The 15143-nt window shown below is 43.6% G+C and overlaps 2 protein-coding genes across 2 annotated transcripts; both read right to left on the bottom strand.

The window, feature by feature from the left end:
- Nucleotides 1-195: 195 nt before the first annotated feature.
- On the bottom strand, nt 196-1035 carry ch25hl1.1 (cholesterol 25-hydroxylase like 1, tandem duplicate 1). Its single transcript, XM_088996260.1, has one exon. It carries the CDS (start codon nt 1033-1035, stop codon nt 211-213), a length of 825 nt encoding a protein of 274 aa, XP_088852386.1. The 3' UTR covers nt 196-210.
- Nucleotides 1036-2308: 1273 nt separating this feature from the next.
- Nucleotides 2309-11144, bottom strand: LOC148897699 (uncharacterized). Its single transcript, XM_088996255.1, has 12 exons — nt 10744-11144; nt 9690-10297; nt 8593-8652; nt 8457-8509; nt 8234-8378; nt 6859-7214; nt 5332-5560; nt 5128-5242; nt 3856-3973; nt 2720-2831; nt 2534-2646; nt 2309-2472 (listed from the first exon to the last, which is right to left on the bottom strand). Exons 2-12 carry the CDS (start codon nt 10284-10286, stop codon nt 2406-2408), a joined length of 1965 nt encoding a protein of 654 aa, XP_088852381.1. The 5' UTR covers nt 10287-10297; nt 10744-11144; the 3' UTR covers nt 2309-2405.
- Nucleotides 11145-15143: the final 3999 nt, after the last annotated feature.

The raw sequence follows: 15143 nt of genomic DNA on the forward strand, positions 1-15143 counted from the left end.
GTTTTCAAACAGGTTTCTGGAACAAATTATGGTCGAAAACCGAGGTATCACTGTACTAATAATTATACTGCCACCTGGTGACCAAATTGCCACAGCCAGATATGAAACAATAATATAGAAACATAATGCACTGTTTAACACATACACAAACACTACATATGCAGTTAAACCCACAATTGCATATATTGCACAACACAACATATTTACATGTCATTGTTTTTTTCTTAGTTGGACAGCAGTGCCAAAAATTCTGTCCCAATGGCTAAAAAAAGGAGCGTAGTTTCTGTTGGGTCTCTGATGGTGCATATCATGAGCAGGCGCTCCTCCCAACAAACCGAATGGAACTATGCGATTGAGGCCCCACGGTAGATCATAGCCAATATGATCCTCCACCGACATCCAGATACTAAGCACCGTAATGCACCAAGTGGTCAACGGGTGACACTTAAGCAGAACGGGGTCCTGGTTACTCCAGAGTCCCACCGTCATCAGTTCTGGGATGCTGAGCTGCTCGGTGGACCAAGAAAAGGGAGCGGAGTTTTCATGGTGAATGGCGTGGATGTAGTGGTACAACTGCACGTTCTTGTGATGCACAACATGCCATATGTAGTACTGAGTGTCAAAAAGAAGAAGAAGAGCTAAGCCGTCCACAAAGACCTCACGGAGCGTCGGAGCTTCCTGAGGCAACGCCGGCAGAGGTAAGACGAACATGCTTACCGCCACACTCGGCAGGACGAAGAAAAGATGATTAAAAAGACTCGTGCGGAAACTCCTCGCCATCATTCTGAGCGTGGGCCGCTTTCCCGGCTGGATCTTGAACTTGTGAAACAAAGGCGCTCTTTCTCCCAGCAGGTCCATCACTGCGAAAGGTGTGCTGAAGATGATGTAACTGGAAAAAGCAAGCAGCACCGGGAATAGAGGAGACGAGATGAGATGGCGATGGTGGACAAGGAGATGGTTCCAGAGAGGCTGGAGCAGATGATCGCAACGGTTGTCGGTGAGAGGACACAGAAGCACCTCGCTGATGTTTAACATATTGACGAACCGCTGATGTTTATGGACGCACAAGCCTGGAAAATCCTTTTGAGTGTGAGGGTTTGGCTCATGGGGTTTAGTGTCAACACACTCAAGCCAAAAAGATTAACTATTCAATAGCACAACTCACTCATGTGCTGCAAAATAACTTTTTTTAATTAGTTTTTTCATTTGTTTTTTTGGTAAAGTGAACTAGATTGTTTTTTTTTTTTCTTCCAAAACTTGGATTGGATTTTTATTAGTCTTTATTAGTCTCGCAGTGGAGGAATTTCCATTTCACAGCTGTAAAGTTATGGAAGGAAGAGAGAAAGAAGACGTAGAAAAACAAAATACAGGACCTGCTGTAAAGGCAGTCACTCTTGCTGCGTGAGAGCAACAACCAAAAAAACTAAATCACAATATGACAACAAAAAAACAGTCACTTAATCACTTTATCCACCCTCTTTGTTGTATGAAGCAGTTCTATATGAGAGGATCAACACGTCCTTTTCACCAGTGGATCAGGGACGTCACGGTGAAATGTGCATGTCTATTACAAGCTAAATGTTGAAAGCAAACACGAAGCTGTAGCATCCATTAATGAAAAGAGACCGTCTCACATCTCCTGTCCCACGTAAATCCACTTCAATTCCAAGCCGCGACAGTACCACATACATTAAAAGATAGAGATAAACCACATATTTTTTTATGAAACGCGGTCCCATCTTGAAGTAAAAAAAAAACCTGAATAACAAATATGACGACACAAAGACAGTCAGTGTTGAGTGAACGCTGGCGCGTGTTGCTGCCGCTGCTCACCCGCAGATAAAAATATCCTGTGACTGTAAAGTGTCCTTGAGAGTTTTGAAAGGCGCTTATAAATGAAATTATTATTATTATTCAATCTTAAGAACTTTCTGCACCCTCTTATATGAAGCAGTTCTAGATGAGAGGATCAAAGCGTCCTTTTCACCTGTGGATCAGGGACATCATGGTGAAATGTGCACATCTGCTACAAGCTAAAATGTCGAAAGCACTCAAAGCTGAAGCATTGACGAAAAGAGACCGTCTCATCTCCTGTCCCACGTAAATCCGCTTCAATTCCAAGGCGCGACAGTACCACGTGTTAAAAGATTGAGATAAACTTATCCCGTGACTGAAATGTGACCTTGAGAGTTTTGAAAGGCGCTTAGAAATGAAATGTATTATGATGATAAACCACAGACATTTTTTGAAACAAGTTATTAAAATTCTTAAAAACTGACAAAACACAGTCAATCACTGTCACACCGAGTTATCATTAGAACATGATTTATTGGAGGAAATTTGAAACTCATTGAATTTAATGTTTTTTTTTTTTTTTTTGCTTGTTCACAAAGTTACAAATCAAGCTACTTCTTTTCACTGGCCTTCTTTGAAATCGTCTTGTTGGTGTTGGCGTACTTTTGACGATCGTTTCTGTAAAGAAAAAAACAATATAATCTGTTGACAAAATCCTTACAATGTGATTTCAAACTACCTTGACATTTTCATTTTACTCCTGCAGCCCAGTCCTCCCTCCCAGTGGCTGGTATGCGCACCTCTGGTCATCATATTGCCACAGCTGACGCATGGCTTCCCGTTACTGTAAGGCTGTAAGAACGCCAAACCAAATGCGATCGGGAGACAATTTTGGGGTGTTCTGGCATCATCCACCCGAGCTCACCTGTTCTTTGGCGCAGTAGCCACAGATCATCCTGTTGGCGAGCTCCATCGGATGGACCTGGTCTGCGTCGTGGCATATGTCGCAAGGGTAAGCTCGGCCGCAACACGGGAACCTCGATATCACGTGGAGAGAGAGAGAGAGAGAGACATATGTACACTTGTGTTTAAAAAAAAACAAATGCAGAAAGAGCATACCTGCCAACTACTCCGGTTTTGCAGTCAAAACTACGCTTTTCATTATCCCATTCCGGTTTACGCGTTCATAATGAAAATGACGTTTTCCAATAAAAGCAATGAATCCAAAATCGTCAAAATAGTAAGTACAGTGATACCTTGGCTTATGAACTTAATTGGTTCCCAGACAGAGTGTGTAAGGTGTAAAGTGTGTATCCCAAAAATTAATTTCCCATAGGAAACCATTAAAATGAGAATAATCCGTTCCCAGGTCGCCATGAAACATAATGTTCTACTTTCTAATTTTCTAAGCCTTAAAACTACACAAAATATACCTTATTTTACATATAATAAATGTGCTATTGTATTATAATTAAATAAATAAACTACTGTATAATAAAGTCGTTTTATTTACCTTTGTGATGGTCGTTGACGGCTTGATGGAATGGAGTGGCGGGTTTCATCAGCATTAAACACTTGATGAGGAACGTAACCTTCTTCTTTCTCCATCTTGAGGAATGATCCCTTGTAGGTGCTTTCTCTGCGATCATTGTATCTAGTTCCTCATCAATTGAGTTCTGTTTAGCTAGGTTGATAGCTTTTTGCATCAAGTGTACAGATGGCTTGTGCGGGTTATTTGTGGAGCCTGATTGTTGCGATATTTTAACCTTGCAGTCTACACTCTGCTTTTGAACTATCAAAGTTGAAACTCTCACTGTCGTCTGCCTGTCTCTAATGTTTAAACCACCTCCCCTAATAGGTAATAGGTAGCTAGCTAGCTGGATGGATAGCTCATAGATAGCCAACTAACTAGCTAGCTAATAGATATCAAATAGATAGCTAGCTAGATGGATAGATAGCTAATAGATAGCAAGCTATATATCTGATAGCTAATAGATTGCCAGCTAGCTAATGTAAGCCCAACCTTCAGAAACAAAATATTAAAACAAAATAAAGTAATACCTGAGCCAGCGATGGCTCTGTTTGTAATGCTTGCATGCTCCATTTTCCGGTAACGGTTTGCCTTTTTGAACAGCGGGATCTCTTACAGTCTTCAAATTAACAGTCGAAGCACTTACACCTGTACATATAAAAAACACAAAATGTCTGTTAGTTTGATGCAGTGTAGTTGTAAACCACTATACAAAACAATTAAAAGAAGCAAATAATAAAAATGTGGTCATGCATAAAAAAATACTATTTCTTTTATTTTATCACTGCGTTTATATCTTTCATCTTGATAACGTGTTGATAGAAATTATTTTTGCAATTATATTATGGACATATTTTCGGCAGCACCAATATGCCAGCACTGTTTTTGATTTGGGAGGAATGTTAGTGCCATTTGACTGTCATGTCATCGCTGGACAGCCCGGGGAACATTGTGCTTTTTTGTGCCTGTCATGGGAAGCATTTTCACAGCCCCGCTTTATTCATGTGGAATTGTCGCAGCTTGGAATTGAAGCGGATTTACGTGTGGGACAGGAGATGTGAGACAATCTTTATTCATCAATGGATACTACAGATTTGTGTTTGTTTTCAACATTTAGCTTGTAGCAGATGCGCACATTCCACCATGACGTCCCTGATCCACTGGTGAAAAGGACATTTGTATCATCTCGTCTTTCATCTCAAACTGCTTCATACAACAAAGAGGGTGCAGAAAGTGCTTAAGATTCAATAATAATAATAATAATAATAATGATACTAATAATAATGCATTTAATTTCTAAGCGCCGATCAAAGCTCTCAAGGACACTTTACAGTCACGGGATATTTTGTTTTTATGCGGGTGAGCAGCGGCAGCCATTCACGCTGTGTCTTTTGTATTGTCACATTATTTGTTATTTAGTTTTTGTTGTTGTTTTGACTTCAGGATGACGCCTCGAGAGTGGCTGCCTTTACAGGGGTCCTGTATTTAATTTTTCTACTTCTTTCTTTTCTTTCCTCTTCTTTTCATCACTTTGCTGCTGTGAAATGTAAATTCCTCCACTGCGAGACAAATAATGGCTAATCCAATCCAAAACAAATAGTAATTCATGGTCAATGAAAAGTATTATTCAATACATACAAAAATCAATGCATCTGAAATAGCTGTCAGTACAACACGGGGAAAAAAATGAGTTATAATTTTGTTGGGTACACAATAGTCAGACTGTTATAGTTGTTAGTACAGCATAAGAATTTAAATCTTGGCTAATGAACTCGGGAGGGAGAACTTTGGCGAGCTTTCACCTGTTTTGTTCCTGCTTGGCTGAATGTATTGGAATCTGGTGCTCTCAGCCAACAGACTTAGCTTGCCATGGCAGTTTTCACAATTAACCTCCTTGATTTGACCATAGCAAAGGTTCTAATAAAAACATTTGGAAAAGACAAGATCAATTGAGGGTTTTGGGAAATGCGATGGATGACATTGCTGTCGGGTTAGTGAGTCTGTACCTGAACAAAGCTCTCTTGTGAGCAGCTGAGGCAGCCCACAGTGAGATGGCAGTCTTGAAGAACCAGGTCAGTAGGAACAGCGTTTTGGAGGTCCAGGTAGCCCAACACGTCACTGTAGTGGTGCAGCATGGAGGGTCTGAACGCTGCGGTGATTCTCGCACTGCACTTCTCGCAATGAGCTACGCAGGTCGTCTTCCCGTTCAGCGTCAGGTCTGCCGTCACTTTACACCTGCACGACAGAAGTTGGAACAAATTCTTAAAAGTTGGTAGAGGTCTATTGTCTTAGTTGATACATCTGTGTAAGCTCTCAGTTGTACAGGAGTGGTCCGTTGATAAAAAGGTTTCTTCAGCCGTCATCAATACTTCTTTGAAGGTGTCAGACGTTTCGCTTCTCATCCGAGGAGCTATATATTATATATATATTCCTAATATCCAGAGGTGGCGGTGCCAGAATTTCGATATTTTGATAACGTTAATATTAACTCATTCACTGGCAGATGTGCAAAAATGTGTCCAGTCCAGTGCCAGGGTTTTTGTCATTGTCACTTGAATTCCAGGACCCACTGAAAATTTAGTTTTAGGACTACATAAACATTCAATATGTTATAAACCTTAGACTCTGTTCTTTCATCAGAAAAAAAGAGGTTACAGTGATACCTTGGCTTACGAACTTAATTGGTTACCAGACAGTGTGTAAGGCGAAAGGTGTGTATCCCAAAAATTAAGTTCCCATAGGAAACCATTAAAAAAACCATCAAAAAATACACCTTATTTTATGTATAATAATGTGCTATGGTATTATAATTAAAGAAATAAACTGTACTGTATAATAAAGTGGTTTTATTTACCTTTGTGATGGTCGTTGATGGATTGATGGAATGGAGTGGCTGGTTTCATCAGCGTTAAACACTTGATGAGGAACGTAACCTTCTTCTTTCTCCATCTTGAGGAATGATCCCTTGTAGGTGCTTTCTCTGTGATCATTGTATCTAGTTCCTGATCAATTGTGTTCTGTTTAGCTGGGTTGATAGCTTTTTGCATCAAGTGTGTAGATGGCTTGTGCAGGTTGTTTGTGGAGCCTGATTGATGGGATATTTTAACCTTGCAGTCTATACTCTGCTTTTGAACTATCAAAGTTGAAGCTCTCTCACTGTCGTCTCCCTGTCTCTTTAATGTTTAAACCACCTCCCCTCACTGCTGCGTTCTTGACCAATCACGTGGCTTTAACCGAAGACTTGGGGCGGGGAATAGAGGACAATAACAGTCGGCTACCATTTTGTTGTGAGAAGAACGGGCTCGTTCGCGAACGACACATCACTCATTGAGGCAGCTTTGTGTGTATCCCGAAAAAAGTTCGTATGCCAAGGTCAAATTTTCATAAATTTAACGTTCGTAAACCAAAAAGTTCATAAGCCAAGGGGTTCATAAACCGAGGTATCACTGTATTGTCAATTCCCGAATAAATTCATGAATGGCAGTGAATGAGTTAATACAGCTCTTGTGTCAGATGTCATCAGGTTCAGATACCTGTTGCACTGAAGACAAACGGTGATATTGAGGCCCACGACGGTAGCCGTGTTCTCTCCCAGAGTCAGGCCGAGCAGCCTCATTTCTGTGCCTTTGCGGGCGTTGCTGATCTTAATGTTTTCTACCAGATGAGTAGCATCTTTGTCCTCATCATCACGCCGCTCTTCATCACACCTTAATCCTTCCTCTTCCGCCATGTCACCTTCGGACTTTCTCGTGACATCGCAGGCCAGCGCTCCGTCGGTATTGGTGTCTGACGAGTGATTGTTGTCTGATTTTTCACATACAATTGCTTGGAGATCCCGGTAGGGAATGAACTGCAGTCCGGCTTTTTGTAAATCAAGGTCCTTTTTCAACTGCAAAAAAATAAAAAGAACATCAGCACAAAAGGCAACGTTTTGACGGAAAAAAAGGCGAGCTGTAAGTGCTGGTCCAGAATGCTGTTGCTCGCCTCTTGACTGGTACACTTAAAAGGACAACCAACCGACGCCTCCGGACAAGTTGTGTCCATAATTTATAAAATCACTTCAAATGACTTCTACTGAGCGTATTTTACAAAGATTTCACCGCATATAGCTATATTACACGTTTTAAGACTCGCGCTGAATATTCAGGAAGTCTTGTTTTTGAGTTGGTGACGAGTCCGTACGTGACGTCACGAAAGGACCCCTCCCTGACCGACAAAAAGACACATTGTAGCAGTCCTTCATCACATCAATGTATTTTGCTGTACTGTTTGTCTGAAAACCTTGATGTTGCACCCAAAAGCCACTAGAACAGGGCGTCCAAGCTCCATCGAAGGGAGTTGATGACTATGCCTGACGTGACGTCACGTCTGGAACGCTCCTGACCAAGAAAGCGACACAATGCATTTTGGGTACTTTGCTTGGTCTGAAAACTTCGTGTTGATGGCAAAATTAGAAGAAAAAAACAAATAACGCGATGGTGAATCGTTGTGTGTTGCACCAACACTACTATTTGATACTAGTTGACACAAATTCCCAGGAGACAAATCAGCCCATTTCCAACGGAGCTTGGGCGCCATTTTGTGCATTTTCTGGGTGCTACATTGGAGTCCAGATGCCTCAAAATTAGGCGGAAGGACTTCTTTAATCAATTGCAAACATTTATGCTTTCCTCTTCATAACTATTTCAATCATATTCATAACTGGATGAGTAACAAGAAAGCATCTTCTCCGAATCTGAAGCCATTGTTTTGATTGTCGCGCAAGGGTCTGTGGGTCCTGGAATTTGAGTGACAATGACAAAAACCCTGGTACTGGAGTGGACATATTGTTGCATTTGTGTAGCAGTGAATGAGTGAAGCATATTTTAAGCATCTATTTTCAAATTTCCACGGTAAAGTAGAACACACCTGGCGGGCTCCCTCCGTAAAAAGCTTCTCCAAACTACGATCAAGCCAGCGTAAAAAGGGTCGGAAGAGCAGCTCCACTTTTCCGAGTAGTTGATTGGTGGCGTGCTTTGCCTGAAGCCACTTGAGCGATGCTTGCTGCACGTGCCTACAGAGGCACAACATAACGTTTAGTAAAGCAAAAGCATTGAAATATGACAGTTCATTGACAGGCTGCTTTTAATACCTTCCCATCACGAGAGGCAGCTCTTGATCCAATGGGATTTCAAGGGTGAAAATCTGTAATGGAATGAAAACTGTTGTGGTATTTTATGATGTCATCATATGATTGCTGAGTAGTATTAAAAAGTTACGGTCGTTACCTCTTGTGGATATGTGTCTGGAAAGCTCACCATGATGTCAATTTCTTTCAAATCAAACGGCTGCAAAGAGCATAAGAATTGATATGTTTAGAGGAGATGTCAACTTATCATACAAACTACAGTGATACCTTGGCTTACGAACTTAATTGGTTCCCAGACAGAGTGCTTAAGGCAAAAAGTGTGTATCCCAAAAATTAATTTCCCATAGGAAACCATTAAAATGAGAATAATCCGTTCCCAGGTCCCATAAAAGATACTTTTCTACTTTCTAATTTTCTATGCCTTAAAACTACACAAAATATACCTTATTTTATGTATAATAAATATGTTATGTTATTATAATTAAAGAAATAAACTGTACTGTATAATAGTCATTTTATTGACCTTTGTGATGGTCATTGATGGAATGGAGTGGCCGGTTTCATCAGCATTAAACACTTGATGAGGAACGTAACCTTCTTTCACCATTTTGAGGAATCAGCCCTTGTAGGTGCTTTCTCTGTGATCATTGTATCTAGTTCCTCATCAATTGTGTTCTGTTTAGCTGGGTTGATAGCTTTTTGCATCAAGTGTACAGATGGCTTGTGCGGGTTGTTTGTGGAGCCTGATTGATGGGATATTTTAACCTTGCAGTCTACACTCTTCCTTTGAACTATCAAAGTTGAAACTCTCTCACTGCCGTCTGTCTTTCTCTTTCATGTTTAAACCACCTCCCCCTCACTGCTGCGTTCTTGACTAATCACGTGGCTTTAACCAAAGACTGGGGCCCGGGAATAGAGGACAAAAACAGTCGGCTGCCATTTTGTTGTTAGAAGAACAGGCTCGTTCGCGAACGACACATCACTCATTGAGGCAGCTCAGTGTACGAAAAATGTTTGTATGCCCATGGTAAAGTTCGTATGCCAAGGTAAAATTTTCATACATGTAACGTTCGTAAACTGAAAAGTTTGTAAGCCAAGGGGTTCGTAAACCGAGGTATCACTGTAGTTTAGAGTGAATCAGCAGTTCCTGTGCTGGTTATAGGTGAGTTGTGCATGCGAATGTCAAGACACGATTAAACAATAAAGTCATACTTTGACTTTGACTTTGATATTTACCCAGTCTGGATCAGTGGCTTCCATAGTGACCCTGTAATACGTAACCTTGCCATCGCTCCGCTCTTGAATTATAAGACGATCTTTTGGAAAACGCCTCTTCAGCTGCTTTATCTCGGTCTCCCGTAGCTGTGCGCCAACTTCCTTAGTCAGCTCGCGCAGTTTGACCTCCTGGAGGACGTTAGGCCGAGGCGCAGGGGCTCTCCTTTGCACAAAGCCTATCTGCTCTGTTGATTCCGCTTGCTCCCCCATTTTGGGGAACTGAGATGGATGCCAGAAGCGACACCTGTCCTCCATCGTGCAGTGCCCGGATAAAAAGTAGCGGCAGGCACGGCGTCCTATTCCTGAGGACGCCTTGGGCTTTGCTGCGAGGATGTCACCATCGCCTTCCAGGCCCACAGAGGGGAGGGATGTGACATCGCCCAGGCTAGGACTCGTGATTGATTCTTTCTGAACATATCTTGAGTCCTGTCTTATGTGCAAATATTTACACTTGGCCCCAAAGTAACAACGTCTTCCCTGAGAGAAGAAACGACAGAGCTGCTGTGTTTTAGGGACCACCTTTGCCTCCAATGTCTCCTTTCCATCACCATTCTCCATTGTTACCACACCTGAATGAAAACAACATCGAAATCATTGTCAGACCACCGACTTGCTTGCTTTATATTATGGCCGTAGAAATAGCTTTCGGATTAAAAGAAATCAGAGCTCAGTGCGACAATAAAGTAAAAACGTCTGTAAATCTTTTACTCACACTTCGACAGTTCAGCGTGTGGTAGAATCTTAGTTATGATGTGTCAATAAATCCCCGCGAATGCGTTTTTTGGGGGGGCAGGGTATTTTAATAGTCGTTTGATAAAATATTCGAGTGATGAACGCTCAATGAAAACTTCGTGTACAATCAGAGGCTAACTGTTTATCACTGTAACCGGAAGTAAATTAATCGTTACAGCGAGAAAACATCAGCTTAGGGTTTGCGTCAAGTTTTTCTTAGTCTGTTCGTAAGAGTAGAGTGTATCAATGACAGCATTATTCTCTAAACGTCTGTGATTCTTACGAGTGTTAGGTCGAAGTGCGACAAGCGACGTCAGTGTGCGACGCTATGACATCATAGATGTTTTCTTCGGGATGTCATTTGACCACTTTTTGTCGAGAGGATTAAGGTTTATCGCCCTCTACAGTTTGGGTGTATGAACTGTAACAAAAGATACAACAAGAACGGCACATCCATGGATAACTAATTTGTCTTCATTTGTTTCATATTTAACATTTAAAATAGTTTAAACCACGACCAATTGACCATTTACTTTGTGCTGGCTGTGAAGAAAAGGGCCGGCGTTTTCACTTCAAAAACGGAATAAAATTTGAATAAACGCACGTTAGCTTTGTGTTTGCTCTCATGTATTTGTTCACATATCAAATCTTTTACAAAATGCACTGTATTTCACAACAATTTGGAAAGCATGGTAAAACTAAAGTGTTGTACAGTATTGTACATATTAAAGGACATATTTTTATAGATCAACATTGTTGTTGTCAAAAGTGAAAAATTAAAGCCATGTCTTACATTTCTATTTTTTCGTCTTGTGTCTTTAATCTGCATCAGAGAATGTTACTTTTTTACGCCATACATGTGGTGTGATTGTTGACAAGATCAGTGGCGCTGGGCGATGACGTCAGCAGGAGGCGCCAAGGACCAGGAGGGGGAGTGACTGGGAAGAAGCACAGCATTGGAGGCTAAATAAAGAGTTACCCACGTTAACGCACAGCTGGACTCACGTGTGCCTTATTTGACAACACGACATGGTGTCAGAAGTCCTGTAGTTGACGTGGTGTGCGCGAAGAGGATATTTTGGAAACGCGGCGGAGAGAAAAAGGCAACATGAGCGACGTAGAGGATGGAACATCGGCACGGGCTAATGGAGCCATGGCGCGAGGTGCACAGCAGGCTGCGGGACCAGTCGTCACCGCGGGGCCGTGCGCCACGTTCAACATCCAGCCGCCAGAACCCTTTGACTTCTCAAAACCGCAGGAGTGGGAAAAATGGATCAGGAGATTTGAAAGATTTCGCCTGGCAAGTAACCTTAAAGCGAGTTCTGAAGAAAATCAAGTAAACACACTTATTTACTGCATGGGTGACGAGGCTGATGATATTTTACGCGGGTTGAATCTGACGGAGGTTCAACGGTGCACGTATCAAGAAGTGCGGAGGGGACTCCAAGACTTCTTCGTTGTGAAGAAAAATGTCATCTTTGAGCGTGCAATATTCAACATGCGCTATCAAAAGGAAGGGGAGAGTGTGGATTCGTTTGTCACTGCACTGTATGCCCTGGCAGAGCATTGTAGCTATGGGACGCTACGCAATGAACTGATCAGAGACAGAATTGTAGTCGGACTACGGGACAAGGGATTGTCCGAACGATTGCAGTTGGATGCGGATCTGACCCTTGAAAAAGCCATAAGAATAGCACGGCAAAGTGAGGAGGTGAAGAGGCAACAGCCTTATCTGCGGGGGGACACCAACTCAGAGGCAAGTGGCGCCGAATCTGTTGACAGAGTGTTCAAAAGCAAATTAAAGACGGCTAAAAACTCACCCAACTATGCCAATAGCCAGACAAACAAGCCCCACAGTACTCACTTTAGGAAGGAAAGGGGGGCACAGTCAGTGTGCCAGAAATGCGGCAGCTCTCCTTCTCATCCAAAATTTGATTGTCCGGCCCATGAGGTGAAATGTCATGCTTGCGGGCGGAAGGGACATTTTCAGCGCGTATGTAAATTCAAATCGACGCATGAAATTACAGGAGATGAGGAAGACGAGGGGGAGGAAGCAGTTCTCCTTGGCAGTGTTGTGACAGACCGTGATCCGTGGATGGTCAAGATCGACATAAATCAGCGCAGTGTGATGTTTAAAATCGATACTGGCGCCGACGTCACTGTTCTGCCATACAAAGCATTCAAGGTCACGTATCAAAACAATCTCCCTAAACTCAAAAAGGCAACAAAACGACTCCTGGGACCAGGGAGCAGCCCTCTTGAGGTTGTGGGCGTCGCCAAGCTGCCGCTGAGAAAAGGTGAGAAGGAGGTGATGGAGGATGTTTACATCAGTCGTCATGTGCATACTGCCTTGCTGGGGAGATCTGTGAGCTGCAGGCTGGGGCTCGTCGCACGCCTAGGCAGCGTCACTATGCAGTCATTAAAAGACAACTACCCAAAAATATGCACTGGACTCGGAAAGATGCGGCAGCCGTACAACATCAAACTGAAACCAGGGTCTGAACCTTTCTCTTTAAAAACACCAAGGAGGATTCCATTGCCATTAATGGACAAAGTCAAGAAAGAGCTATCCCGCATGGAACGACTCGGAGTAATAAAAAGAATCGAGCAGCCAACAGACTGGTGCGCTGGCATCGTGGTAGTGCCCAAGAAATCAGGTGCTGTACGAATCTGTGTCGACCTCACCAAACTCAACGAGTCAGTCTGCAGAGAAAAGTATATCCTGCCATCAGTGGAGGAAACACTCGGCATGCTGGCTGGAGCCAGGGTTTTTAGTAAGCTGGATGCAAAAATGGGGTTCTGGCAAATACCCCTAACACCTAATTCCGCAAAGCTTACAACTTTCATCACGCCATTTGGACGCTATTATTTCAAGAGGCTACCTTTTGGGATAGCCTCCGCCCCTGAACGCTTTCAAAACAGAATGGTAACAGAGGTTACAGAAGGGCTGGACGGTGTTGTTTGCCTCATGGATGATGTGCTCATATGGGGCAGGACGCAGGAGGAGCACGATGCCCGCCTGCATGCTACCTTGGAGAAAATCCAGGAGGCAGGCATCACTCTCAATGTGGAAAAATGTGAACTGTCAAAGTCAGAGGTGACATTTCTAGGCCATGTGATCTCAGACAGCGGCATCAGGCCAGACCCAGCTAAAACTGAGGCAGTAAGGATGATGCCGGAACCAACAAATCTAACAGAGTTGAGAAGTTTTCTCGGAATGATGAACCAACTGGGGAGGTTTGTGCCGGGGTTGGCAGATCGAGACAAGCCTCTCCGAGACCTCCTGTCCAAACGGAACTGCTGGGTGTGGGGCGTCGACCAGGCACGAGCCTTTCAAGATTTAAAAGACGCGCTGACGTCCACACCGGTGCTGGCCATGTTTGATCCCAACAGAGAAAGTAAAGTCTCTGCAGATGCGTCGTCGTACGGGTTGGGCGGAGTTCTTCTCCAAAAGTGGGAGGAAGAATGGAGACCAATAGCTTACGTGTCACGCTCGCTCACATCTACGGAGCAGAGATATGCTCAAGTGGAGAAGGAGGCTCTGGGGCTGACCTGGGCCTGCGAGAGGTTTCGTAACTTTCTCATCGGGAAGCATTTCTTGATGGAGACGGACCACAAACCTCTCCTGAGTCTCCTGGGGTCCCAAGCCCTGGATACATTACCTCCACGGATACAACGCTTCAGAATGCGACTCATGCGCTACTCTTACTCCATCTCTCACGTCCCAGGAAAAAGCCTGTTGACAGCTGACACACTGTCTCGAGCTCCAGTGGAGAAGGAGGCGACACCAGATGACAAAGAATTGCTCGAAGATACGAACATCTACATCGACATGGTGATGGAGAACCTCCCGGCAACCACCAATTACCTCGAAAGGCTGAGAGAGCAGCTGCAGAGGGACAGCGTGTGTGCACGTGTGATGCAGTTGTGCAAAGAAGGCTGGCCTGAACAAGGCCCCAATGAACCGGCACTCAGGCTGTACAGAGCAGAGCAGGCATTCCTCACAGTCCACGACGGAATCCTACTGAAGGGACAGAGAATTGTCATACCTTCAACCATGAGAAATGATGTTCTCGTTAAACTGCATGAAGGTCACCAGGGCGTGGTAAAGTGTAGAGAACGAGCGCGGCGGGCGGTGTGGTGGCCTGGGCTAAGCCAACAGCTGAACGAGTTGGTTCTCAACTGCCGAACATGCTGCAAGGAGAGACTGAACCACAGAGAGCCAATGATTCCATCACCGTACCCAGGAAGACCATGGGAAAAGCTAGGAGCAGATTTGTTCATGCTCGGAAACAAGACCTACTTGCTGGTTGTAGACTACATGTCAAGGTATGTGGAAATAGCTCTGTTGGCCTCCACAAAATCGAACGAGGTAATCCGCCACCTCAAATCAATATATGCACGCCATGGGATCCCGGACCTTTTGGTTTCGGATGGAGGGCCTCAGTTCTCCGGAACAGTCTTCACAGAGTTTGCGGAGTCGTATGGGTTCCGCCACATTACAAGTAGCCCACGATACCCTCAAGGCAATGCCGAGGCAGAACGTGCAGTTCAAACGATCAAAAGCCTCTTGAAAAAAGCAGATGACCCCTATCTGGCCTTGCTTGCGTACAGGGCTACCCCTCTTGAAAACGGGTACAGCCCCGCTCAGCTTCTAATGGGGAGGAGACTCCGCACGAGGGT

This window comes from Hippocampus bargibanti, linkage group LG05 (assembly GCF_051943395.1).
Source record: "Hippocampus bargibanti isolate YZ-2025 linkage group LG05, ASM5194339v1, whole genome shotgun sequence".
NCBI classification, from domain to species: domain Eukaryota; kingdom Metazoa; phylum Chordata; class Actinopteri; order Syngnathiformes; family Syngnathidae; genus Hippocampus; species Hippocampus bargibanti.

Excerpts from the sequence above, each read along its gene's own strand:
- LOC148897699 (XM_088996255.1), bottom strand. The coding sequence starts at position 10,286 with ATGGAGAATGGTGATGGAAAGGAGACATTGGAGGCAAAGGTGGTCCCT. Across the intron at positions 8,510-8,592 it reads CAGACACATATCCACAAGAG|ATTTTCACCCTTGAAATCCC; the intron begins GTAACGACCGTA and ends ATTCCATTACAG. Across the intron at positions 2,647-2,719 it reads GCTACTGCGCCAAAGAACAG|CCTTACAGTAACGGGAAGCC; the intron begins GTGAGCTCGGGT and ends GCGTTCTTACAG.
- ch25hl1.1 (XM_088996260.1), bottom strand. The coding sequence starts at position 1,035 with ATGTTAAACATCAGCGAGGTGCTTCTGTGTCCTCTCACCGACAACCGT.